We start from the raw sequence: 26,943 nt of genomic DNA on the forward strand, positions 1-26,943 counted from the left end.
CCTCACAGTGCCAAGGTGGCCGCACCACCTCTAGAATCACTGCTGTGCTCCAGGCAGGACCCCATGAAGTCAATGGCATTATCCTCATCTGACGAGAGGAAAGTGAGGCTCTAAAGGATGGGAAAGCTCAGCCTTGAAGCAGTGCTGTGAGGGTTAGAGATGAGCATACTGAACAGGGTCACAGGAGGCGAGGTTGTTGCTTACCCAGTAGGTTGGGCCTCTTCCAAGTCCCCTGCGCTGGAGGTGCCTGGTCACTTGGCGGGCGAGGGTGAGTCTGGCTCCCTGTGCTTGCATCCATGGTCAGCCTGACACCTCTGCCTCCCAGAGGTTGACCACACCTTGGAGCCTCAGAACCCGGCCCACGTGTGGGATGGAGGTGCGGTGTTTCTTTTGAAGTGGAGGATGCTTAGTGAGTTGGGACCGGATGGAGTTGCAGTGGCGTCTCAAGAGCAGCTGGCCAGGCATCACTCTGGCCTGGGGTGAGTGGGCCCCGCCCTGACCCTGCAGCCTCTGTCTGGAGGCCTCTTGCTCGCTGCCCACTTGCATGGGAGATACAGGGGTGGCTTTGTTATGCCTCTTCTACTTAGGAAGGCAGATTTAATTTAGGGGCAAACTAAAAATACCAAACCTGGCCTGCCCCCATCTTTTTTTTTTTTTTTTTTTTGGCTGCGCTGGATCTCAGTTGTGGCATGTGAATTTCTTGGCTTTAGGATGTGGGATCTAACTCCCTGCCTAGGGACTGAACCTGGGGCCCCCAGCACTGAGGGCGTGGAGTCTTACCCGCTGGACCACCAGGGGAGTCCGTGGGGCCTGCCTCCATCTTTGTAAATAAAGTTTTATTGGCACACAGCCACACCATTACTTTACCATCGCCCATGGCTACTTTGGTGCTGGAAGGGCAGAGCTGAGTAGCTGTGACCCAGACCATGGGGCTTGTGAACAGTTACTGTCTGGCTCTTTGCAAAACAAATGTGCTGAGCCTGGCCTGCAGAGAAAGCAGTCCAGGCTCGGGAATGTGTAGCTAGGGCTTCCAGGAGGGAGACAGAAGGGGGCCAGGACTCACGGGGGGCCGTGGGGGATTTCTGGGAGCGGGACTGGGCAGATGAAGCCCTGAGGCAGGTGGGCCCAGCTTCAGCAGATGGTGCTCTGACTTGGGGTGGTAGGGGGCTTCACAGGAGAGGCCCCGACCCCAGGCTGGCCTGAGGCTTTCCTTTGCCACATGCTGCAGTGACCGAGTGGGGGTTTGTCAGAAGAGGAACTTGTCAGGGGTGCAACCCGCCAAGGGGGGCCAGCCCCGAAGCATCCACCACCACAAGCAGTGGGTTCTGGGAAGGCGACGCGGCCGCCAGGGGCCTGGGGCCGCCCGCAAGGGGCGCCTCAGCCCAGCCACCGGGAGCTTCCAGATCATCTGATTTTCCAAGAGAAGCTAGCTGGCAGGCTGGTTTTTCTGAGAAATCTGATTTTTTTCAACATGTTTGAAATGAATTCCAGTTTTTAAAAATCATGTAGCCAACCAAGTGCGTGCGTGCGCGCGCGTGCACACACACACACACACACACACACACTGGTGTGTGTCTGGTGTGTGGGCTGCGGGTTTGGGAACGCGGGGGTCCCGGGTGGAAGTGAGGAAGACGTGGGAGGCTGGGCAGACCCGGGAGGGCTTGCCAGGCCCAGCGCCCCGGCTCCAGAGGCCCTCCTCCAGCTGGGGGCTGGGGGGAGGGTGGCAGAGCCCTGGACCTGTGGTCTCAGGTTTCCTCCCATCCGGTTCCCCCCTGCTGGAACCTTCCCGCCCACAGGCTGGGGGCAGGGATGAAGCCTCCTTGCGAACCTGGCCGCCCCTGGAGAAGCATCTTAGCATCAGCTGCAGGCCAGGGATGGGCAGGGATGCTCTCAGAAGTCCCCTCCGAGATTCTCCAGGATTTGGGTTTGAGGCCGGAGCCTTGTGGGGCAGTGGGCAGGGCTGACCTGGAGCCGGAGAGGCCTGAGTGGACCCCAGCTCCGTGGTTCCCTGGCTCATGTGACCTCTGAGTTGGGGACTGCCCCTCCTGTTGCAGGTCATCCTGAGAATCCAAGAAAGCATGGGCGTGAGAGCTGGGTTTCCTTGGCTGGGACTGGGGCCGGGCCTCCAGGGTGTGGTCCTGCTCAGCCGGACAGCATCGGGGGTGCCCGGCTGTTTGCAGCTTCGCACACCAGCCTTCACCTGCCCTTTCCCTGCTGGTTTCCAGGCGCTTCCCTGCACTCCTGCAGATTTATTGTTTGCTTTAGGCAGGATGCTTCGTTGCAAGTGGCAACTGTTCAGGTCAACCTGGTTTAAGAAAAGAAGAGAATCCCGTGGTCTCAGGAATAGAAAAAGCCCCAAGGTAACACTAAGTGTTTGTTGGTCGCTCGGTTGTGTCTGACTCTTGGCGACCCCGTGGACTGTAGCCCGCCAGGCTCCTCTGTCCATGGGATTCTCCAGGCGAGAATACTGGAGTGGGTTGCCACGCCCTTCTCCAGGGGATCTTCCCGACCCAGGGATCGAACCCCGGTCTCCTGCATTGCAGGCGGATTCTTCACTGTCTCTGCCACCGGGGGAGCCCAACACTGCCGAGTTAACACTAACCTTGGGCAAAATGTGATTCAGGTGCTCCAGTGATCCTGTCAGGATTCTGTGCTGCTTCACCTCCCAGCTCTGCTCCCCTGCTCCCCTGTGTTGGCTTCTTTCTTGGGCCGAATCGACTGCCAGCATGGGGGCAGAAGTGACCTCCAGGCTCATGGCCCGTCCTCACAGGAACCTAGGAAGGGCCGACGGGGGCAGAAAACATGCCTCTCCCAGTAGCCAGAGCCCCAAGCCTGTTTCTCAACTGGACGATCCTGGGTCATCTGCTCACCCCTGGACCAGTCACGGCCCGGGTGGGTCGGGCCTCCTCTCACCCCTCCTTCAGCTGGGGGGCTGGGGAGGGCAGCGGGGATGGGGAGCTGATACCAGGGACCCCTCAAGACCATCAAGGCACTGATACCCATGCGGGACGTGGAGGCTGGACAGGCTGAGCTAGCATCCCGTGCCCACCCGTCCTCCAAGAGCAGCATCGAGGGCTGGAAGCGGCCACGTTCTGAGCCCCCGGCTCAGCTCGGGTCCCCCCGCCGCCCGGCTGACTGCAGGCCCAGAGCTCCGATAAGCTGTGAGTCACTTTCCCACAAATTTCCTACGTGCCCCAAGAACTTGTCAGGGGCTGGGCCCAGGGCCAGTGTGGAGGGGCGAACTGGCCTCCAGGGTGTCTCTCGCCATCTCCCAGGCTGGGGGTCCCCCATGGAAAAGGGGAGCAAGCTCGTCCGGGATGTCTTGTCCTCGTGAGCCCCTGTGGGGTCTGGGTGAAGGGACTTCCTCTTGCGAGTGCGCACGTGGCCACTCTCTAGTAACCCACGGTGTCAGCAGAAGGCTCACCTCTCCGGGCGCCCGCCCCCCTGAATGCAGGAAGGATGCTTCCGCTCCGTCACCAGCAAAGGTGCAGCCACTCTTTGCACCAGACCTTGCTGGAACCAAAGATACGATTTTATTTAAAGCTGCTCGCAGTCCCTCAGGACTCCTTCTCCTTGGTTCCTTCATCGTTATATGGATTTTCTCCTTCTTCCAGGAGCCTGTCTCCTTGAGAGAGGAGGCAGAAGCCCCATTCCTGTTGGGAGAACCATTTCAGAAGGAACATGGAGGGACTTACCTGGGGGTCCACTGCCTAAGATTCCAAGCTTGCAGTGCAGGGGGGCTGGGGTTTGATCCCTGGTCAGGGAACTAGATCCCACATGCCGCAGCTAGATCTCGCATGCCGCAACTAAGACCAGCACATCCAGATACATACGATAAATAAATAAATATTCTTAAAAGTACGAAAAGAATGGGGTCAAGAGGCCCGGCATCCCCAGGACAGGGATACCAGCTCTGGCCTGGCCCCTTGCCCTGGGTCCCGAGATCAGGAGAGGAAGGTGCACTTTAGCCCCCATGCCATGTGTCAGGACAAGGGAGCTGGTCTTTTAACTGTCATTACTTGCCTGTTGCGTTTTCTAGACACCACAGTGGTCAGATCTCAGGAGAAAGAGGGTGAGGATTATCTAAAACGATGGCTTATCCACGGACGGCATCCTTGAGGCTGTGAGACAATCTTGGGGCTCCTTTCCCAGCTGTGTTTTGGTCGTGGTGCTATGGGAGGACTCGAGTCCAGTCGCAGGGGTCGGGGGCAGCCTAGGAAGATGCTGCCCAAGTACCTCCCCCACCCCGCCATGCAGGCTGAGCCCAGAGCAGCTGACCCGGCGTTTGCTGGTTAAATGTTCCCTTACGTGAGGCAGACCCTTGGCCAAGGTGACTTGCTTGCTGGTCCCAGCTTTCCAGACGTGGGTGGTGGGGACTCAGGGAGGTATGCAGTCCCTGGACCCCAGGTGAGTTCTACCTCATCTGAAATAAGGTAGATAAGGTATTCTTTGGTGGTTTCTTTCTGCAGCAGAGACAAGCTCTGGTGGGGAGTGGGGAGTTCAGGGCTCAGACATTAGAGTCTGTTCTCTCTCACCCCAAATCCGGCCACTCTCACTTTGAAGGGACGCCTGCCTGTAACAGCTTCCGCTCTGGTCCCCTCTTTCCCCTCCAGTCTGGTTTCTGCTCTTTCTAAAACACATCTCGTTACACATACTCCCTGCCCCCCTCTGTCTCTCTCCTGATCTCTTAGGATAAAGTTCTTGGTACCACCTCCAAGAGCCCACATCATCTGGCCCTGGTTTACAACTTCCTGTCCACACGCTGACCCAGCCTGACTCCAGATGGACCCACCTTGGTGCCTGTGGCCCAGAACACACCCCCAGCACTGTCCACACGGACACGGGGTGTCTGCAGCCTGGCCACCACCCTTCCCACCGCCCCCCACACAGCCCTTCCTAGGTCCTCAGCCCCTGGGAACCTCTGAGCCCTGCACTCCCCGTCACACGTTGGGGGTGTGTTCCCAGTGGCTCCCTTGTCTGCGGATAAGCAGGGAGCCCCTGATGACTGGGGCTGCGTCGTGTTTACAGTGGTGGCCTTGGCCGGGTGCGAGCACGCGTAAGGTAGGAGTTGAGGGGACAGGCGCTCGGAGTTGCAGGTCGGGGGGGTGGCGGGTAAGGCACCTTCCTGGGCTTTGTCTCCCTCGCCCCCCGCCACAGTGGGGAGGGCGGGCCTGGTGTTGCTGCAGGGACAAGCATGGGGCAGGTGAGGGTACACGCAGGGCAGTGTGGGGCTCATGGGGGGCTGAGTTTTGGTGGCGCTGTTATTAACCGTGGACCGGAGCCCCACACCACTCGCTGGCACCTGTGACGGCCGCTGAAGGCTGGGGCAGAGCTGGGACCTGGGGGCCGGAGCTGGGGCCCAGGGGCGGGGCTGAGGCCCAGGGGGCGGGTCTGGGGGCGGAGCTATGGCCTGGGGCGGGGCTGGGGCTCGGGGGCGGAGCTAGGACCTGGGGGCGGAGGGGGCCTGTAGATCACACAGCAGAGGGAGCTGCGGGTGGGGTGGGAGGACCAGAAGGTGGTCAGAGGGACCCCAGGTGGAGACGTGCAGAACCTCCTCCCTCTGCCCCCTGGACCCCCACATTAATGCCCGTATTTGTCTGCCAGGTACACCTGGGAGCCTTGCAGGACTTCCCTCCTCCGAGCAGGTCACGGGATCAGCCCCGGCTCTAACTGAGAATCACCTGAGAGCTTTGCAATACCCAGGTGCCCGGCCACACCCCAGACCGATGACGTCAGGCTCTGGGGGCGGGGCCTGGGCATAAACATCCAGGACTCTGGCAGGGGGTCCCCTGTGCAGCCGCGTTTGAGAAGCACTGTTTGGGGCGGTCCTCTGTGAAACCGGTTTGACCCAGAGATGCCTATGTAACCTGTAGGGTTAGGAGAGCTTGGAGACCATTGCTTGATGGAAAATTTCCCCTCCCCAATCTCCCTGCCACAAAGACCCACACGGGACATAAGTAAGCCCTTCTTAAACCATGCATATGGCAAGGCCTTCAGGAGCACAGATGGGCGCTCACAGAACTATCGCCGACCCCAGATCCCCAAGCGGCGGCCTGAGGTGCGGTCTAGACTCCCGGTGCTGCGGGTCCTACATGCCACTTCCTCGCACTCGGTGGCCTGAGGTGCAGCCGCGTTCTCAGCCATCCTCCCAGAACCCTCTTCCGCCTGTCCTTTCAAACACTACGGAGCTCTGGGCACACGGACCAGCCCTGCCGGTCCCCATCAGGTGTCAGGTGGGCTGGCTTTGGCTGTCGCAGGCACTGTGACATTGATTCTTCATTCTTCACCATGATTCTTGAAGAATCATGGACTCTGCTCACCTGGACCACCCTCCCTGCGGGGTGAACTCCTGCTACTGGAGTTCTTGGGTCTCAGAACAGGTGGCTTCACGTGACTGACAGGGCACCTGGTTTTCTGTCTTTCCAGAAGCGATGGGCACCAGTGGCCCCGACGTTCGAGCTGCCCGTGTTGTACAGAACGGAGGACTATTTTCCCGTGGACGTGGGGGAGGTGATGCCCCGAGCCCCCAGCTGCCAAAGGCGTCTGTGAGCGCTTCCGTCCTGCCATCCGGGTGTTGGGAAGTGAAATCTGTGTGCAGAGCAGATGTGGTTTTCTTCTTTTCTTTTATTATTGTGGGTTCGTTTTCTGAGTTTTCCCCCTTGCTTCATGGGGTTTGGAGAAGCGCTTGGGACCCAGGAGGTGGACAGTGCCTCGGTGATGAGCTGGGAAGGCCTCCTGCACCAGCTGTGACCCGCCTGATGGTCTGGACGAGGTGGTCACCCCTGGGGATAGCTGGTCACCCCAGGTGGTGGGCTGTGGGACTTGGATATCTTTGCACAGGAATTGTTGGGGTCTTGGGAGGTGTCACCAGGGTGCATGGCTTCAGGTCCATCTGATTTGGCTGGTTTGTCTGAACCCCAGTGCCCACTGGCCCTGTGAACCATCTCAATAAAGTGTCAAGAGGTCACCTGGTGTAAATGTTTCCTTGATGGGTGCTCCTGCTACCGAGTCAAGCCAGATCCTCAGAAGCTGCTTATTCTAAAGCTCCTCACCTGAGGGGAGTGCACAGCTCTGGCCTTCAGATGCCCAGCAGAATGCCGAGACCATTAGGATTTCCTGAGGTCTCCCAAGGGGTGTTTGCTTTAACTTCTTATGTAGATGGGTTTTGAGCTATCGTCCCGAAACGTTGGGTTCCTCACTTTGGTGATGGATATTTCTAGTTTCTGGAATCTTTCCCAGAGCTAAGAACACACACACACACCCTGTACTACAGACCTGCATTCAGATTTCAACACACATACCACACACACACACACCCTGTTCTGCAGACCTGCATTCAGATTTCAACACACATACCACACACACACACACACCCTGTTCTGCAGACCTGCATTCAAGTTTCAAGGAAATCTGACATCATGAATCAGGCAAGACAGCAGTAGTAGCAAGGCAAAAAAAAAAAAAGTTGAGCCTTGTCAATTTTAGGATACTTTTAAAATAAGATATTACGTGAAGCCCTCGCTTCAAGTAGAGCCAGTGTTTTTGTATACAGATAATTTTGTAAACTTATTTTAAAACGTTGAGACCTTATTATCCATTACTGAAGTATAAATCCAGTGTTGAGGTCACTGAACCTTCGCACACTGAACACATCTGCCTGGCCCTCACCCCGTCTAGAAGCGCGCACTCCTTGTCCGAAGCCCCTCCTGCTCCCTTCCAACCACCCCCCCCCGACCCCCCCGCCCCAAGCTAACAGCATCCTGACATCTCACAGCGCACACGGGGCTGCTGTCTGGGCTTCTGTTCTGTCCCTGGAGGCAGACTGGCGTGTGCAGGCTCAGCGTGGCGGCTTTGTGCCCGCTCGCGCGGCTGCCGCCGAGTCTGTGGGCAGCGTCCCTGCGGCTGCTGACCGTTCGTTGTCATGGCTGCGTTATATTGAGCAGGACTGTTTTTAACGAAGAGAGAAGCTTAGACCCTTCCCGGTACCCTGGTCTGCTGAGGGAGAGTGGAGAGTCGATGGCAAGTTCGTTTTTCAGACAAGCGGCGAGGGCACACGTTTCTGGAAAACCAGGCATATGTTGATGGCTGGAAACGCCCATGCTTCTTTCTCCTTCCAAAGCCTGGACCGAGGGCCCGGGAGAGGCAGGTGGGGGTCACGTGATCAAGCCACAGCCGCAAAGTGTCCTGAAGTAGAGACCCGCAGGCCCAGGGCTCAGAGCCCTCGCCTCCTGCAGCTCTGGGCCGGTGGCTCTGGGCTCGTGGCTTGCCCTCTCTGAGCCCAGCCTCCTCCCCAATAAGAGGCAGAGAATAAGGGCGCCTGCCTCTGGGGCTGCAGTGAGGGAGCGATGACCTGTGTCGGGGCCTGGCTATGGGTGCTGGGCAGCAGGGGGCTGTGACGGTGACGGGGCTGGGCCGGGGAAGGGCCGACTGGCCTGTGTTTCTTGCTGGGCTCTTGGCATCCAAGGGCCCGGGCCTTGGGAACGGCCCTACCTTTCAGCGTAAGGAGGAGGCAATGGCGAGTGAGAGCTGCGGAGTCCTACTCCACCTAGCCGACTCTGCTGTCCGGGGACTCTTTGTAGGGTCACCCCCACACCCCTAGGGCAGTGAGGAGGGGTGAGTTTCCTTGACAGCATCTATGGGGAGACGGTGACTCATGAGCTAGAATTGGTTTCCCAAGTTTCCTGGAGTTGCAGTACCAAACAATGAAATTTTAGGGACGCTTGGAGACATTGAGCGGGAGGGCGAGCCAGGGCACAGGGCCTGCTAGGAATCGCTGACTTCGGTCCTCTGAGCAGCTGAGGTGCTGGCCTGGGGCCAGGTACCCTGACGGGCGTCATCTTCAAAACAAGTGTCGGATGTCTCCTGGCAAGTCGACGAAAGCCCTGGTGGGTCAAACCCACCAAGGGTCAAACCCCTTGGAGGGTCAAACCCAAAGGCCATGGCAAGGGTCACTTTGCAGCCAGGGAAAGGGCGATCTTCGTCTTTTTCCTTCTTTGGTGGCTGTTTTCGGACAGGGGTGCCGGAACCTAGGCCATTGTGAGTCTTCAGAAGAGCTAGGTCCTTTGATCATTCCCACGCTCGCCATGGATGTGAACTTCACATCTGTCCAGAGCAAGAGGTTTCAGAACGGTGGCCCACAGGTTGGCAGAACCGTGTGGTTTGCCCTAAACTGTTTCAAAATTGTTTTCATGTTGAGACAACGCGGTTACCATCTGGAAAAAATAAAGTGAGTTCCATACCTCACTCTGTACACCAGGAACAGTTCCAAAATTCCAAATGGATTAAGGAGGAGTTCAATGTGTAAAGTGAATTTATAGAATAAGGAGGCAGAAACATTGGAGAATCATAAAAAATCCAGGAGCCATAGAAGAAAATTGTGATATTTAAAAAGTTTAAATTTTCTGCATGGCAAAAACAAGCAGAAAATTCAACCAAAAAATAAAAAATAAAAACAAAACAACAGAATTCTAACCAAATGCAAAAGCCAAATGACAAACTAGGAAAATATATTTGCAGCTTGTACTACAAAGGGATGATCCCCCTAATATATAAACATCTCCTACAAATAAATAAGAGGAAAGAAACCCCCCAAAATAGCAAAGAATATGAATACGTGTTTCACAGAAAAGACTATGCAAAAGGCATTTTCAAAATATGAAAAGATATGAACCTCAATCTGCGAGTATCAAAGAATATTGAATACTCAGTTTTCATTTATCACGCTGGCAAAAGTAAAATGTTTTTGATGACACTGTTAGTGAAATCTTGAAGAAAGGTGCATTCTTACACATTGGTGGTGGGACACGATTCTCATGGAGGTCCACGGGCAGTGCCTATCCAAGTTAGAAATGTATGTGCTCTTAGACAATGTACATACCCAGTTCCATCCCTAGAGATCTAGCCTCCCAATATACACACACAAGAGAAATGATAAATGCAAAAGTTTATTCACGGCACATTGAAATAGCAAGAGATGGGACAGAATCTAAGTGTCCATCAACTAGGGATGGCTCAGTTATAGTACCGCCACACATGCATGGGTGGGGGGATCCTGTGAAGATGTAAAAGTTGGATTAGGAGTTCTTTACGATTTGGTGTGGAGAATCCCCAAAACCAAAGTGGAAGAAGAAGGACACGATATGCTATCATCTGTGTAAGAAAGGAAAGCGCTAAAGTTCTCTGGGAGGATAAACAAATATTTGAAAATGGTGAACATTCTGCTTTCGGTGAGATGTGGGCTTTCCATTTTTATTTTATACTTTTTGATATTTCGATGTTTCCCTATTCAAAAAATTTGATTAAAATAAGTTGCTAGCAATTAAAAATCAGGACATTTCTCATGAAGAACTGGATTTTCAGCTTCTACTCAGAAACTAAAATATGGCAGTATTGGGTTCATATTCTTGCCGGACAATAAAGTTGAGTCCCTTTAGAAGGGCCTCACTCTCCATGTTTCTCTTGTATCCAGATTATCTCACTAATTTCTCTACATGCCTGGACTCACTGGTATTTGCATTTGCAGAAGTCCTCAACAAATTATTAGCAGACTGAATCCAGAAACATTATACACCATGAGGATTATACACCATGACCAAGTGGACTGTCTCCAAGGGATACAAGGTGGGTTTAACACCTTAAAATCAATCAGTGCAACACACTTGGATGAATAAAGTAAAAAAAACTTCACATAGATGTTTATGGTCATCTCCATAGATGCATGAAAAAGCATTTGACAAAACTCAATGTCCATTCATCATAAAAGCGCTCTTTCTTGGGGTCAAAAGGGGAGTTCCAGAGAAGAGGCGAGAAGCCGGGCAGACACCCCTAAAGGGGTCTGTTTCCAGGACTATCAGTTCTTCCAAGACAACCTGTTGACCGAGGCACCTGGAGGCCTCAGGGCATCTCCCTCTCCATCTTCAAACAAAATTCCGCTTTGTGCTTTGTGTCCTGGTCAAGAGCACAACCATCTTTGGGTTTACAAGAATTCAAAGCGATTATGACTGAGCAGCTGTCACAGAATTTCCTCTCTGAGCCCCGTGTGTTCGCTGTAGACATAAAATCATCAGAATTCATCTTATCAGGAAGCACCATCTGGATGCATTTTAGCCTTGCAAGCAGCTGGGCAGGGCCGGTGGCCGGAGCCTTGCTTCTGCTTTCTTTACTGGGACTTCTGACGACTGTGCTTTGCTGTCGGCCCGTGATGCTGAGTTTGAGGAAGGAGATGGATAGATGGCTGCTGGGGGCATGTATCAGGAGAATGGCAAGATTCCCTCAAGGCACCAAGTCAAGCCAAGCCTGAATGCTGGAGGTCGGCCCCTCAACCGGAAGGACTTCCTCATGGGGTCATCCAGGGAGCAGCACCATCATACATGCTAACGGTCAGTGTTTCATCAGCAAGGCTCTTCCAGGGGGAGATGTGCCCGAGGAGCGGGCATAGGAGACCTGGAGGAGCACCCTGGATGATGAAATCTGTGCTTTTCTTGTGGGCACCAGGGCTGGGGTGGCTGCAGCAGTGACCTCTCCTGCAGTAAGGGTGCCCTGTGTACACCCACGGTCTCCTCATGGCTCCCAGGGAACTGTGGAGACATCAGGCCATCAGCTGCACACGTGCTGTTTTCTGCACACAAACTGCACCTCTGGGTGTAGAGACGGGGGTTCTCAGGCTGTCCGGCGAGGGTATGTTTGTTGAATGGAGAGAAATAAAATCAGTGGTCTTACCCAGGAGACCACTGGTAGCAAAGAGATGAACTGCGGAAGGTTCATGCTGTAGCATCATTCACTTGTGTCTTTAGAATGGTGGGAAAAAATTTAAAATAATTTAAAAAAGGGACTTCCCTCGTGGTCCAGCGGTTAGGATTTTGCACTTCCACTGCAGGGGGACACAAGTTTGATCCCTGGTCGGGGACTAAGATCCCACATGCCAGAAGGCACGACCGAAGAAAAAAAAGAATGGTGGTTCTCCGGCTTACTTGACCTTTGAAGTCAGCTGGGCCATAGCCTGTGACCAACTACATCAGAATCTCTGGGGGAGGGTCCTCAGGATCTCTAAGTGTTAAAACTCCCCAGGTGATTTGGAGACGCAGCCGGTTCTGGGACATGTTTTCCAAGAAGAGCAGTTAAGAAAAATCTCAAGGTTTCCTTTGAAGAGTGTCGAGACCTCAATATCCGTTTCACAGCCTCCCGAGTGTAATTGGGTTTGAGTTGGTTTCTGGCTTGAGTTGAACCGATTCCGCCTCAGCTCCAGAGATGGGTACTGCCTGATCTAAGCCCATCCAGGTGAACCTAGCTCACAGTGACTCACCGAGGTAGTTCTGGTCTAAGCCTTGTTTGGTGGTGTTTAGTCATTAAGTCGGAGAAGGCAACGGCACCCCACTCCAGTACTCTTGCCTGGAAAATCCCATGGACGGAGGAGCCTGGTAGGCTGCAGTCCGTGGGGTTGTGAAGAGTCGGACACAACTGAGCGACTTCGGTTTCACTTTTCACTTTCATGCATTGGAGAAGGAAATGGCAACCCACTCCAGTGTTCTTGCCTGGAGAATCCCAAGGACAGGGGAGCCTGGTGGGCTGCCGTCTATGGGGTCCCACAGAGTCGGACACGACTAAAGTGACTTAGCAGCAGCAGTCACTAAGCAGTGCCCGACTCTCTTGCGACCCCATGGACTGCAGCCTGCCAGGCTCCTCTGGCTATGGGATTTCCCAGGCAGAAATACTGGAGTGGGTGGTCATTTCCTTTTCCAGGGTCTCTTTCCTTCCCATGGATTGAACCCAAGTCTCCTGCACTGGCAGGCTTTTTTTTTTTTTTAACCACTGAGCCACCAGGGAAGCCCATCTTAAGCCTACCAGCATGGAAACTGGTTCTGGAATGGTCCAATTGGCCCCAAGTTCAGGACCCTTGCTCAGTAGCGAGGGAGGCGATGCCCTCTCAGGGCAGGTGAATGGGAAGCAACAGGAACGCCAGGGTGCCTGCTTAGAATGAAGGTGACCATGCGGGTGGCAGGACCAGAAGACAAGAGGCCCGAAGGCCCTGCCCGCATCGCTGAGCAGCCTGCCTTCTTTGGGCACCACGGCTGCTTGCGTTTTCCTTTGTGAAAAGCCCAATCTGAGTTGGAGTTCCCATAACTGCCAATGAGAGTCCTATGTCATAAAAAGGAGTCTAAAACCAGGTAAGAAGAGTTGGGTACTCACTGATGGGCAGAGACTTCCCTGGGAAACACTGAACCGGAGCCATCTGTTGACAAATGGGTTTGGTGCCATCTGGCATGCGTTAGGTAACACGAGTCCACAGAGACATATCCAATTTTTCCAGTCTTGCCTGGGTCAAGGAAAAGGTCTCATCTTGGTGCTAGTCTGCCCTGGATCCCTCTGATTTTCCTTTTTAACCAACAAAGCAAGTCTCGGGCTCACAGCCCTCGGCAAGCGATGGCAGGTGGCACAGTTTCAGTCTTAACGTTTTGCCTTGTTTTCAGGGGTGCTACCATTAATAGCAAAGCACGCTGGTTGGACTTTTCTTGCAAAAATAATTTTCCCTTCTAAAAAGGGGAGTTGAAACATACCAAGTATGTAAAGCAGCTGTTAGGCAGATGTGGCAAAAATGACGAAGATGGCAGTGTGAATGAGTCGTTTGGGAGACACTGTGCTGGGGAAAGTAGGTGTTGGTTTAAAACCCGGGGCTCACGTGTCTTTGCGTTCACAGCAGGGAAAGCCTTTCTCAAGAGGGTAGTCTTCAGCCAGAATCAGGGCTGGATGGTGTGGCTGGGAAACCCAGGGGCTGTGGACTCGGATAGCCTGGGTCCAAATAAGCATCTCCTCTCTGCCAGGTGGAGTCTTGGGACAAATTGGCTTTGCTCAAGCATCATGTCCTGGGAACTAACACTCCTTTTACAATACTTTTTTTGAGGGGGTGGGGGTGTGAGGCAGGACTGTTTTGAGGATTCAAATTATCTTGGCATCTAATGCCCTACAACTAGTCCTAAACACTTCTGCGATGTTTGGAAAGTTCTTGTTGAGTCAATATGTGCTCAGGATGTGTGGTGAGCTTGGGGCGATTTTATGAACAGTGTCAAACTCCTGGGAAAGGTGGAATCTCACCCCTGGCCTGGAGGACTCTGTATTTAAGCCTCTGGAGTCCTCTCCCCCGGGGGAAGCCAATACCAATAGAGCCAGCCCAGCAGATGCAGCCGTGCAGGCATCTTTTCACCTGCCATCCTCAACGCGGGGTCTTAAAAGTTTTGACTCCCAGATGGCTGTCCCTCTTACACAGCTGTTGCCTTCTGCTTCAGGCCTGATGGCGACAGATCACATGCGTGCTTTGGAAAAGGTCTTTATTTCTAGCCTCTTGCTTTATCAGCTTCCAGGTGAACAATCTGCTATCAGGATATCCATTTTGTTTCACTTGGTAGTAAGAAGACATTAATAAAGGTACAGCCAAATCTTTGCAACAACCAGTTTAGGTTTGAATGCCTTTACGCCTTTCTAGGGGGTACTGATGGTGTCCTGCTGTGAGCGTGGGGGTTGGTTTGCATCACAGATGCACACTGTACATATGCTGAAAAAAACAGACACCCGCAACACCTCATTTACGCAGTGCAGAGCATGTGTCCTGGAAATCCTGGGGCCCGTCCCTCCTGTATCCTTATAGCTGGAGCCCTTTGAAAACACGACTCAAGGATTTTCAGGGTATCTGCAGCTATGCCTTACATGCAGATTTTTAAATACAACTCCACTAAGCCGTAATCCCTCTAGGATTCAAGTTCTAGTGAATATTAATTTTTTGAGAGTTTGTCGATGGAAGTAGCAGGATGCAAAGAATTGCCAATACTTTTCCAAATAATCTTCATTTTGTGCAAGTTTTGATCCATTTTTAAGCTAACCCAGTAGCAGCTGGTAGAAAACACCTTTTTATCTTTTAACTTGCCTGTCTGGTTTATCTCAGTCTTTTTCTAGATCACGTCAAGGCGGCCCTTTAATAACTGGTATGTCGGAATGCATTTCAGTTTGGTGAGAGCAGTCTCTTGCCTTAATTTTTGGTCCTCTGGGGGTTGAGGAGTTATGTTCCTGCATGACACTTTGGTGAAACATGCCTGCAACTGGTGCCAGGCCAATAAGCTACTGGGTGGGTTAGAAATAAGTGTCAAATGGGTTGAAAAGACCATTGCCTAAGGGAGGGGCAGAAGGCTGACCAGCTGCTCTGTGGAATCCAGATTCAGCATGCTCTACCTAACCTCTTGGTAAAAATCAGATCCATCACTCAGGCTAAGTGGCTCTCAAGCTGTAGGGTCAAGATGATCTGGGAGCCCCACCTTAAGATTTAGTCCACAGAGCAGGGAGACACCCATCTATATGGTGGTACTCATTTGGCAAAAGCAAGGTGAATCGCCCCTAGAGAAGTGTTTCAGGTGGGGCATTCCTCAATCTTTGATATAAATCATTTTCAAATCTTTTTGCTCCCTTTTGAAGAAGTGTGAATCTTTACAAGTGGCTAGACAGACACAGCCATGGGGGTTGGGAGGGGAAGGAAGGGGCATTTCCTTTTCTGCTTGGAATTTAAGAGGGAACAAAGAGCTGTTTGCTGAAGACCCTCGTACTACTCAATGGTAAGGAACCAAAGATGGGACAAGAAAATGCTTCTACGTGCTGAAACGGGAGAGAAACCACAGTGCTTACTCAGTTTGAGCCTGGAACTTCTGGCCACAGAGGGCAAAAAGTGCTCTGGAATTTTGTTTTTCCTTGTTCAAAAGAAAATCTACAGGATTATTCAGTCTACAGTTATAGACCTTCTCTAATTAGAAGATGGCAGAAAGCCAGCTTTTCTTTCCAGATTATTCCAAAAGCAAACAGTAGCAACGGCATTGTTTTAAAATGGCTTTTATTGAGACACTTTCAGGACTTCTCCAACAGTTTTTACTGGGGAATCTTTATTTCCAGTCCTTAGGTGGCTAAACTCTTTTCCCCCTGCTGACAAGGCCCACTCACACCACCACAGCACAGAAGCGTCCTCATCTCTCTGCTCAAATGTCCAGCCCGGAGCACACCTCCCCACCCTCAACCCCTATACTGCACAAGTCTCACTAGTACTTCATGTAGGACTCACAAGACCAGGCTAAATTCTTCCTATTAGGCAGAGTAATTTCAAAGCAAATGTGAGATGGCTTAAATGCAGGTAAGACATGTTCTCAACGCCACCTTTTCTGATTAGGTAATCTGCAGCATCTTGGATGTCCACAGAATTTATAATCTATCTGTGTGACAGTTTAAAATAGCTCAAAAAAAAAAAAAAAAAAAAACATAGCTCCGTGCCAGCTCCAAACACCCTGAAGGTTCTAGTCCATTCTTGTGCTTTCTCCTACATTGTTCTGAGAGGCACAGCTTTACATTTTGGGGGGAGGCTGGTCAAACTTTTGCTCTCGGGTAACAAAAGTGTTAAACTGAACTTTCTGGAGTCTTAGAAATCATGGAAACTAGTCCACTTCAGAACTCTTTAGGCCAATGTCCCTGAAAGGTGACTGACCAGCCTCCGCATGGACTAAAGAGCATCCATCCCGTCATGTTACCGCCACCAAACACACTGGACCACTTCTGCCACCTCCTAACTCCCTGTTCTTTGGTACGGGGTCACTCGCGCCCTACCAGCTCCTGCATCTTGACAGCCCCCAGAACATGTGCTCTCCAAAGCCTTTCTCTTAATAGCAAGATGGTCCAGAGTTAAAAGAAGAGTAGTTGCCTGGTTAGTACAACTGTTCCCATTATGAAGTGAAAACTAACATGGACTTCATTTAGAAGAAAGAACACCAGGGTAGTAAGATTCTGCTTGCAAATCAATGCTTATTTATGTTTACATCCTTTATCACTGAGACATTTACATATCTAAGCAGGTTCTGATCCTTAACAACAGGGGACCTGAAAAAATTCAAGGATGTTTATTTTAGTGATTAAAAAGGTAACAGACAAAAGCCAAACCGAACCAAAGAATGTGTAACAAGAGCCTTGAGAGAAAGCGTTCTTTATGCCATTCCTGGTCTTCCACAAGCTTCCTCGGTGGCTGTGCCTCCTTCTCTGATGAGGCATCAACTGGTACAAGACGTGACGGACACAGAGGACTGGAGGTGTAATAACGCAAGTAAGTATCTACATTAAGCACAATACAGCAATTTATTTAGATGCTTAAAATGAATACAAAGGGAAATAAAGATCACAAAATTATACATACTACAACAGTGTGTCATATATTAGATGGTATAAATGAATACACCAGGGTGGTGTTTAACTAAAGATAAAACTAAATATCCAAAAAGCAGCACTCATTGGCCTGCTGCTTCAACACAACACACTTCCATACAGATCTAAAAGGTGTCAAAATTAGTCGCTGCAAAGTCAATTCTTGCATGTGATTTTTAGCTTAAAAGATTTCAGAAAACATCTGAAATACCAGTTTTTGTTTTTGTCAGCTGTAATGTCAAGGATATTCAGAACAAGAAAAATTCTATAATACAAGAGAGTCCAGATATATATCTTACGTGGCTGGCCTCTGTCGCGAGATTGTACAAGGTTATGTGCAAAAACTAAGTCTGTCCCGAAGTCCACACTAGCGTAGTTTCAGGCTTTTGCTAGGTCAGCTAGATACAGCGCTTATTACACAGCAAGGGCAACACTAAAAAAGAAAAGAGTCTATGATGGGTACACAGTAACAGTATCGTAAGCTTCACTTGAATAGGTCTAAAAGACTGTACAAATATACATTTCAACTATTCAGAATGAATACATGAAAAAAATTGATTTCCCCGAAGTCTACTGTACACACTGGACTGGTAGCTTGTGTGCTGGCCCTGCACGACCATTGTAATCAGGAGAATGCTTCTCAAGGACGTCCAACCAGACACTGTTTTACAGAGGGAAAGAAATGGTGAGACGGCAGATAAAACAAACCTCTGCTTTTTCTCATGTGCGTTCATGAGCCACCAGCTTATTGGTTTTTCACATTTAGTTACTGTGTCTGTCACAGAGCGTTCTAAAGCCAAGATCAGCCAATCACGTGTCACAGACTTAGAAATGACCACTGGGACTGGAGTGGCCACATGTCCCCACCGCCTGATGACCCGGCACTCGAAAGGCAGTACCAGTTAGAACACAGCTTTGCAGTCGTAACTGAAAGGAGAACAGAGTTCCAGGCCACAGCATTTGTCACCAAGGCCCGAGAGGCCGGCCCTTAAGCCTGCTGGCTGCTCAGTTTGACCCCCGTCAAGCTGCCGTGCATCGGGTCGGCCACCCCGTCGGCCATGCTGTCAAACTGCTCCCCATCCTCACTGTCAATGGTGCTGTTCTGCCACTCGATCTGTGGGGTGGATAAGCGCTCATCGTTTTCAGTGGCATTCTTCCACTGTGACTGGTCCTTGGACCAAAACCCTTCAACTTTTCCATAGGAACTATTCTTCCACTTCAACTGCTCTCTGTCTCCTTGCACGGTAGCCTTTTTTTTGGCAGCTGGCTTACTGCTCCTCGCGTCTTCACTCTGGGAAGACTCATCGGACCAGGTTCCTGCTTTCATCTCACACGTGTTGTCCTCAAAGTCTGACACCTGTTGGGAACCAGGGCCGCTCTCAGATGGAGAAGCACCATCTTTCCACTCAACAACATCATCTTGGTCAACCTCACTATCAGAGGCATCATGCATTAGTTTGGTTGGCTCCTCAGTCAAATGAATAGTTTCATATTTTGAACCATCCTCCGCTTTTTGGTCTAGCTTCTCAGATTCTAAAGCATCTTCAGAAATTACCTTCGGTATGTGTTCCTCTGGGTTATCATTAGGGATTTTAGGCTCAACTTCAAAAACAGGGTCAAAAGGGCTATCACTTCCATTGGATTCTTCCTCCAAATTTTCAAAACTGTCTGAGGAACTGTCATCTTCCTTCCCAAGATTGAGCTTTTTGTCTGCTGTTTTACTAGCATTGACTCTGGAATCCTTCTCATCGTGATTTTCAAAGAGCCACTCAGCATCAAAATCCATCTCATGCTTAACTTTGTTTAGCTCTTTCATGTTGAAGCCCAGTAACACACCAGGCTTGTACTTTTCACAGTCTCTGACACACTTCTTCCTCTTGTTACTAAAATGGGAAGCAATGTCACTCTTCCACAACCATAAGCTTGCCGCCAGCTTCTCAATTTCTCTCCTGGTGGGATAAGGTTGTTTGTTGAAGTATTTTGTTAGGAAGCTTTTCCTGGCTTCATAAGAATCATCTTCATGACCCTTAGGGTCTAAAGCTAAAACAACAGGCTCCTCAGGCTTCTCTTCAAAGAAGCCAGGTGAATCGCTATCTTCATCTAACTTTCGCTTCTTCAGCAAGGGGAACTCCATTTGCTCGTAAGTGCGCTTCACAGGTGCCAGGCCTGGGGACTGGTTAAGCCGCGAAGGTGCATTTGTCTTGTCTTGGCCGTTCTGGGTCTTTCCCACACCCCTGCAGTGAACCAGATGCAGAGTGATGGTGGAGGCGGTCATGTTGCTGGTATACACACCAAGGCAGTGGATGCACTTGTAGGTGAGCTTTTTCTCCACTGGGTGAACCGTCTGAATCACCTGGTGCCTCTCTCGTAAGTGATGTGCAAGTGCGTCAGATATGGGTCCTTTCAGGATTGAAAAGCAAAGAGGGCAGAGGGTTTTCCCGACATCTTTTTTATAGGGCACTGCAGCTTGAGGTGAGCTTTTAACAGGAATATCTGCCTTTTCCTGCACTTTTGGCTGTGGCTTTGGAGGGATGGGTGGGTTATTTTGGGCATGGTAAGCAACAGACTCAGCAGGAGCATCCCTCAGGTTATACGTGGTTACAAGGAGATGGATGTTAGTGTGACTACCCTGCTGCAATGTCAAATCAAAACTCAGAGTAGAATCTGTTTTAGGTCCCATCTCTTCGTCCACGTGAACCATGCGCATGTGAGCCGCCATCTTTTCCACGTCATTGAAGGTTGACCGGCAATACGGACAAGACAGACCATGAATTAGCATGTGGTTGAGCAGAGTGTCTGTGGGCAAATAGCGATTACAGTAAAGGCATTTGCTAGTGAAATTGTGTATTTTCATAATGTAGTTGGCTACTGCTGGGACTTTCTCAGCTTTATGTTCTTTTTCGAAGTGCACACTATATACATTTTCAGGAAACAGCTCATTACAGATGGTACATATTTTCCACTTCTGAGTTGAGGAAGTATTGGGTGGTGGAGGGCCAGTGGCAGCTGCAGTTGGCTTGGAGCTGGACTGACCTAATACTCTGGATGCCTGTGACTGGGAGAGGGATGGAGACTTTAACTGGCCTGAAGAGAGAGACGGGGCATTCGGAGACTGCAGTGAGTATCTTGCTGGCGCCTGGGTCCTCTGCTCTGACCCAAGACCGTAAGATCTTCCATTTCCACTTGGAAGTAACTGCTTCACAGACTGAGACTGTTGAGGGATGGAAACCGGTGCGTTGCCACCTAGCCCCAGTCTCATTGACTGACCAACGCCATAGCCCTGGCCTACAGATTTGACTCCATAGTTGTTCTGCTGCAGGTGAACATTGGACATCATGTTGACACCTGTGGAATTTAAGTTAGGCTTTGGTATTGAGAGTCGATTCACCATCTGCTGTGATGGCAAAGACCGTACGTTTCCAGAAGTGAGGGAACCAATTCTTGACTGGAGTCCCATGCCCTTCTTCTCTTGAGGTTTGGGAGCAATTAGCATCAGGGGTTTGGATCGGGGAACCACCACATTTGTGTGACCAATCATGGCAGTGACCTGATAGCCTATGCGTTCATGGTCTTCAATGACATGTTGTACCAAAGCTTCGTAAGACTTTGGCATAAAAAGGCATCGCTTGCAGTGAATACTACTTTCCTCCCGGGCATTTGTGCCTAAGGGGACTGCACCATTGAGTGATTTTTCTCCTGCCTTTGCTATGTAAGGTGCTGCCACATGCTGAAAATGTTCCCTGTAAATGTGCTTCCTAACTATTTCATAAAGCGGATCTCGGTAAGTGCACTTCTTACAGTAATAAACCGCTTGCTCTACACTGTCAGCCTGCTTGGGTTTAAGGCCATCACTCTTGCTTTTATCTTTGAAAGTGCTGAGGCTGCTACTTGGTGCGCTGGCGTTTGGAGCATGAAATATTTTAATGTGTGTTTCCAAAGTCTTTTTGTCTGCATTGAACGTACAGTAGGGGCAATTAAGGAGAATCCTGTTTTCAAAGTCTTCACTATGGACATTCCGGAAATGACTTTTGTAGGCAGAGAAAAATTTTGAAGAAAATGGGCAAGCACTGCAGCAAAAAGGTTTTGTCCGATAGTCCTAAAGAAAAGACAAAAACTGGAATCAGAATGCCACTTCAGATAAGCATTAACAGGTTCTAGATTTTTTTCCCTAAGATAGTGTTGAAGAGACAATGCAATTTTTAGAACTGAAACTGTAATGCATTGATCTGAGTAAAACTTCCTTCTGCAAAATGCATAATTTATAAAACATTAGGTTGGTGCAAAGGTAATTGCGGTTTTGGACTGAATTTTAAATCATTATAACTAGGCTCAAACATATTTTTATAAATCAAAATAGGAACCATGACAATCAACACGTTTTTGCCAATGAGAAGTAAGTTTGTTTATTCCTGCAGCGTGGTAAACACCTGTGCTTCAGGAGTCAACCAACTCTTGGAAAGCGTTTTCTGCCTCCTGCTGGTTGTGGAAGCGTTTTCCCTGCAAACAGCTGTCAAGATGCTTGAGGAAGTGGCAGTTGGCTGGCAAGAGTCCAGGTGGACACGGCGGCCGAGGCGGACCTTCCGGCATGTGCAGCCTGTGAGCGCCGCTGTGCCACGTGCGCCGGGTGGTGCTGTGCCCGAGAACCGGGCCCTTTCTGCTGACCAGCGCGGGCTGCAGGTGGTCGAGTTTTTGGTGCGTCTCATCGATTTGCTGAGCGTACTTCTTGTAATGATTTCCTCAGGATTCAGAAAGCTACAGTGGATCAGACAGGCAGCAGACCACCAGACTGTGACCACGTTCCTTCTTCGGTGCCAGCATGGCTTTGGGAAGTGCTGTGGAGCTTCCTCTCAGTCCAACCACTGAGCTGGTTGTCACCATCTGTCATATAAAATCCACTTCTTATTGCATGTCACAATCCGATAGAGAAACGGTTCACTGTTGTTGCGCAGAATAAGAGAAGACACTTCAAAACGACTTTCTGATTTTCGGTTAGCTTATCATGAGACACCCACTTATTGAGTTTTTTCACTTTTCCAATTTGCTTCAAATCGTGAACAACTGTAGAATGGGCAATGTTCAGCTCTTTGGCAACTTCTCATGCAGTAAGAAGATCAGCTTCGATGATGGCTCTCACCCGGTCATTGTCAACTTCCTGGTCATTGTCAACTTCCGATGAGTGATCACTACGTTCCTCCAAGGCTCTCGTCTCTTTCACAAAACTTCTTGAACCACCAGTGCACGTACGCTCGTTAGCAGCTCCTGGGCCAAATGCACTGTACTGCTAGTTGACTCCGCTGCTTTACAACCCATTTTGAACACGAATAAGAAAATCACTTGAATTTGCTTTTTGTCTAACATCCTTTCCATAGTCTAAAATAAATATAAACAGCAAGTAATAAGTCATTCACAAAAAAACATAAAGTGAGACATGTGCATTAAAACGTATAACGTAACTGCATTTATTTAAGTGCATCCCAACAGCAAAGGTAAATGTCAACACACAAAAACCGCAACCACTTTTGCACCAACCGAATACAAACCCAGACGAAAACGCGGGTGTGAACTACTAAACACTTATTTTGGTGTTACAAATAAAAACTCCATTCAGAATTTTTCCTCAGTGTTTTTAGAAAAGAACAGTCACATTCAGTCACATTTGCTCACTGGTTTAGAGAAACCCAAAGACAAATGGCTTCAAGATAAACATTTTATAATTAGAAAGGACAAAGAATAAGCTAAGCGAAATCACTACAATTACTCTGTAAGTACAGCTGTTAAGTTGCTGAAGGTTCCAGACTCACTATACACTAAAACTCAGGCCCCAAAGTGTTCTAGTGCAATTAGGCCATCCAACATAAAGACACACCTTTGATCCTTTCCATCATGGAAAAATTTTCATAGAAAAAAAAGGGCACATTTTCAAAAATTTCAAACATTTCCCTCCTCTGATCTAAGTTGAGTGTAGTATTCGGATTTCACTGACATCAAAACCCCACTGATCTGAAAAGTCAGCTTCTTCTGTAAGCCACGCTGTTCCTTCTTCTCAAGCAAGAGCCGTTTCAAAAGAAGTAATGAAGTGACAGCTGCTCTGATTCAAATTAAGAAATTAAGTAAAAATTCCTACAGAATGTGGGGAATGCAGGATATTAAAAAGCCAATAAAACAAGCACTGCACAATTTACTAGTGTCAAAGAGCAACTTACAGAAACAGTTCATCAACATCTGTGCAGTTGGTCCTTTCATGATAGAGGAAACACAAGTTTGGTGAGAGGTGATCATTTTTTTCTTATAAAAAATCTACCTTGTTTCAGACACTGGTTACAACCAAAATGAAGTACTGTGCTTTTCCTTCTCTGGTATTGGTAAAACTGAATTAACTAAGTGATGTGTCCTACTGGAAGCTTTCCTATTTTAAGGCTGCTGGTTAATACCCTTTCCTGGGTTATTAGTAAGAAAAGAACCAGATGACATCACATTTCTGAGGTGGCATTTAAAAGTACTAACTCCCTGCCAAGTATGTTCCAACAGAAGACACATCGCCCGTGGCCCTCTATCTTTTGTTGTAACATCACCTATTGCTATTTGTCTGCACTGCTGGTGCCTTTGATTACCTAATACCGTTTGTAATTCCAATCAGTAACAGTTAAGCTGCCCACCTCTACCACCCTACAGAGCCACCTATCCCACAGCCCGAGTGCTGGCTCAGACTACCCCACAGAGGCTGGGTGACGATACAGACGAGCAAGAAAACCTAAATGGAAGAAAGAGTCCTGACTTCCCCTTTATAGAAAAAACAAGGACTGCAACACAGAAAAATGATGGATACCCTAGATAAACTGAACACTGGACGGAACACTTGAGAATCAGAAGAACCAGAATACTTTTGGCAGGGTGAGAGGAGGAGAGGGGAATTCTGGTATACATTGGGCGTTACAACTTTTAAGTAACAAACTCTGCTATTCCTCTTACATATAGTTTCAGGACAATGAAAAAAACTAGACCAAAGTTCTTCCTATTTTTCTCTATCTCTTAGGAAAGTATGAAATAATAAATTTTTAACACTTTCCACATTAGGTTGTCTACAAATAATGTAACACTATGAAAGGCCCAGAACTGAAAAGGGGAAACGCTGCCTTGGGGCAGCCTCCCGCGCCGCTTACCTGGTTCTTCGTAAGCGAGGGGTCCCACAGTCCTACATCCTCCCATGTAGTGTTTTTCAAATAAAAGTCATTAGGTTCAAACTGTTTAAAGTCCTAGAAAACAGTGAGAGAAGTTTCAAAAACATGGTATTAATTCTAGCCCAACTTGACATATAAATCCTCTCTCTTACTAGGGCTGGGGAGATGAACAGAAAGTCAACCCCACCCAGAACGAGACGAGGAGTTGTAAGGTTCTTAGGAAAAACAAAAGGGCACGTGGGTGTTACAGTGAACACGGTACATCAACTGAACATTCTCCTCATGGTCACCAGGTTTCCAAAGAAACCACTGGAAGCTCTACTTAAGTAAAAAATTAAGCCATGTATTGATACCAAAGCACCCTTCTTAAGAGCTGTACCTCATCAGCTGTAATATTAGAGCAGAGCGTAAGACAGCGACATTCACTCAGTCTTAGCACTACAAATGTGGTATTCTGGTTCCGTGAAGAAAAATGTTCTATGGAGATGGGGGTGGGGTGGGATTGGACTAGAAGGAAAACTCAGGATTTCTGAACCCCCAAAGGAGGACAGCTACTCAAAGAAAGCATGTGATATTATGTTAAATTACTCTTATGTAAAAATTTGACCCCCCCCCCAAGCTTGAGCTAGGAATATTAAGTTTTATGGTAAAATTCCTCTTGTTCCCAAAAGGTTCACAGTTCAGTGTGGAATATCAAGTATACATAAATATATTCCAGAGTACGTAGTGGGTGTAATAGGGATGAACAAATCAAATGTAGGATAGGAAAAGTACCTTTAATATTTGCACTATTTATTCTTGTGAAGATTACCCCACTGCATGGGAAGTAAATGGACTACTTCATCAGGTAGATCTACCTGTACCTGAAGTATTGGAGAGGGTGTGGAGTGAACTTCCACACTGGGGATGACATAGCTAGAGAAATCCAATTCTGAGAAGCTTTAGTCTTCATGATATGCCCCTAGAGTATGTAAGGGAACCAGGAAAAGAAAACCTGTTGCATGAAGGAAATTGCTTTTTCACTTTCAATTTCTTCCCAACATTTACCAAGTGCCTGTTGCGTGCCCAGCACTGTGCTAGGTGCTGAGGAGACACAGATGGGCAAGGTAGTTACAGTCCCTGGCCAGCTGGAACATAAAAGGCTAGTGGGAAAAACAGCTTTAAACATTTCTTTCCAATCAGAGGTTTCTGATCCACTAAGCACAAGATCAGAGTAATGAGATCTAGAAGAGGAGACCACTGCACTGGTTATCCCACAGGGCTGGTAGAAAGCTCACAGAATAAAAGGCGAGAAAAACAGTTTGTAAAGTGCAAACTGTTCCCGAGGGAAAGACAATAGTCTACGATGGGTCAAAAGGGCCTACAAACGCTCAAACCCGAGGAAAGAGACGACGAGCTCCCAAGCACTGCGCCTCAGCAATCAGGAGGCCGGCCAAACACTCAGGCACATCGGAAGGAGAATGGGCTCCGGAGTCCCACAGACAGACCTGCCACATGCTCAGCTGTGAGGGGACCTAGTCCTTTGCTGGTTCTTCACATGCGTATCTGAGAGAAGAATTCCTATACCCCCCTAGGGGCTGTTTTAAAGGATTTGAATTTAGAGACCATTTTAAAGCACCTAGTAGAAAACGTCCGACGTGGCACGTTCTCAGTGGTAACTGCTTTTGCTTCAGGACGCAAAGATGAAAAAGCCCACTTTAGGGAGAAGGGAACAAGTTAGGCTAATTGAGAAAGTTCTAGCAAAGCTAATGCTGCAGTTAAACTTCAGAATCGCACCTAAAAACGAACGATCCTGGCCACCGACACAAAGTAAGGGAGCAGAAGCTGAGTCGTGTGAAAATTAGAAAACGGCATGCTACTTACTTCTATGTGTTCTTTACAGTATTCCAACCCAATGTCACTAAGTATTTTTTTCACAGTTTTCCGGGCTTTTCTTAAACTGCCAAGATTGTTGACAGGAAGTTGGAACATAGTTTCTATTGGAAAAAAAAATTTAAGTCAAGTCAAAACACGAGCAACTTGCAATATTTACTAATTCCACTGATGGTAGGATCATAAACCCTGGCCCAGTATGACAAAAAAAGGTGAGTAGATATCCTTATCCAGTATGTTCTGAACCCTTAAAGGAAGCACAGCCTGACCTTCTCTACCTCTAACAGGACATTTTATGCTGTAGATGACATGAATCCAGTGAGGCAGAGTTCTGATCAGACCTTTAAAAAACTAGTTTGGGATGAAATATTTAAAGTTGAGAATTAGGATTATATCCCAACCGATTACTTTAAAATCAAATGTGAATGTTTTTCTCCTTGTGATGTTGAACCTCTGAAAACAGAAAAATGTTCACCATTTCAGTGTCATTACCACCTAATCTTGAGTGCCAGAGAAAGTAAGTTTGTGTTGCCTGGGAACTATCCTGCAGATTGTGACGGGACTGGGAGTTTCTGCACACTACCCAAACTAGGCATGGATGGCCGTGTATCCCGCCCCACAGTCGGCACCACTCCTGGACAAAGGCGCTCTCGTGCCGTGGAGTCAGTGCAGAGACGGG

General features: G+C 49.2%; 2 protein-coding genes across 15 annotated transcripts in view; one reads left to right on the forward strand and one right to left on the reverse strand.

Moving 5' to 3' along the window:
* The window catches only part of BCAS4 (breast carcinoma amplified sequence 4), a 56,613-nt gene extending 49,646 nt beyond the window's left edge, over positions 1–6,967 (forward strand). For 4 of the 10 annotated variants that reach the window (XM_061437959.1, XM_061437966.1, XM_061437965.1 and 1 more), the window contains 2 exons: positions 2,266–2,360; positions 2,624–4,661. In XM_061437959.1, the coding sequence (XP_061293943.1) occupies positions 2,266–2,360; positions 2,624–2,996 (468 nt within the window). In that variant the 3' untranslated portion in view covers positions 2,997–4,661. Of the gene's footprint in view, positions 1–2,265; positions 2,361–2,543; positions 4,662–5,604; positions 5,704–6,426 lie in introns of those variants that run through there. The other 6 variants (XR_009740575.1, XM_061437960.1, XM_061437961.1 and 3 more) reach the window with 6 other exon arrangements.
* An 8,881-nt stretch (positions 6,968–15,848) lies between these two features.
* ADNP (activity dependent neuroprotector homeobox) overlaps positions 15,849–26,943 on the reverse strand; it is a 34,529-nt gene continuing 23,434 nt past the window's right edge. For all 5 annotated transcript variants that reach the window (XM_061437957.1, XM_061437953.1, XM_061437956.1 and 2 more), the window contains 3 exons: positions 26,256–26,368; positions 24,375–24,467; positions 15,849–21,310 (listed from right to left, as the gene is read on the reverse strand). In XM_061437957.1, the coding sequence (XP_061293941.1) occupies positions 18,203–21,310; positions 24,375–24,467; positions 26,256–26,363 (3,309 nt within the window). In that variant the 5' untranslated portion in view covers positions 26,364–26,368 and the 3' untranslated portion in view covers positions 15,849–18,202. The remainder of the gene's footprint in view (positions 21,311–24,374; positions 24,468–26,255; positions 26,369–26,943) is intronic.

The sequence above is a fragment of the Bos javanicus genome, chromosome 13, assembly GCF_032452875.1.
Source record: "Bos javanicus breed banteng chromosome 13, ARS-OSU_banteng_1.0, whole genome shotgun sequence".
In the NCBI taxonomy this organism is placed as follows: domain Eukaryota; kingdom Metazoa; phylum Chordata; class Mammalia; order Artiodactyla; family Bovidae; genus Bos; species Bos javanicus.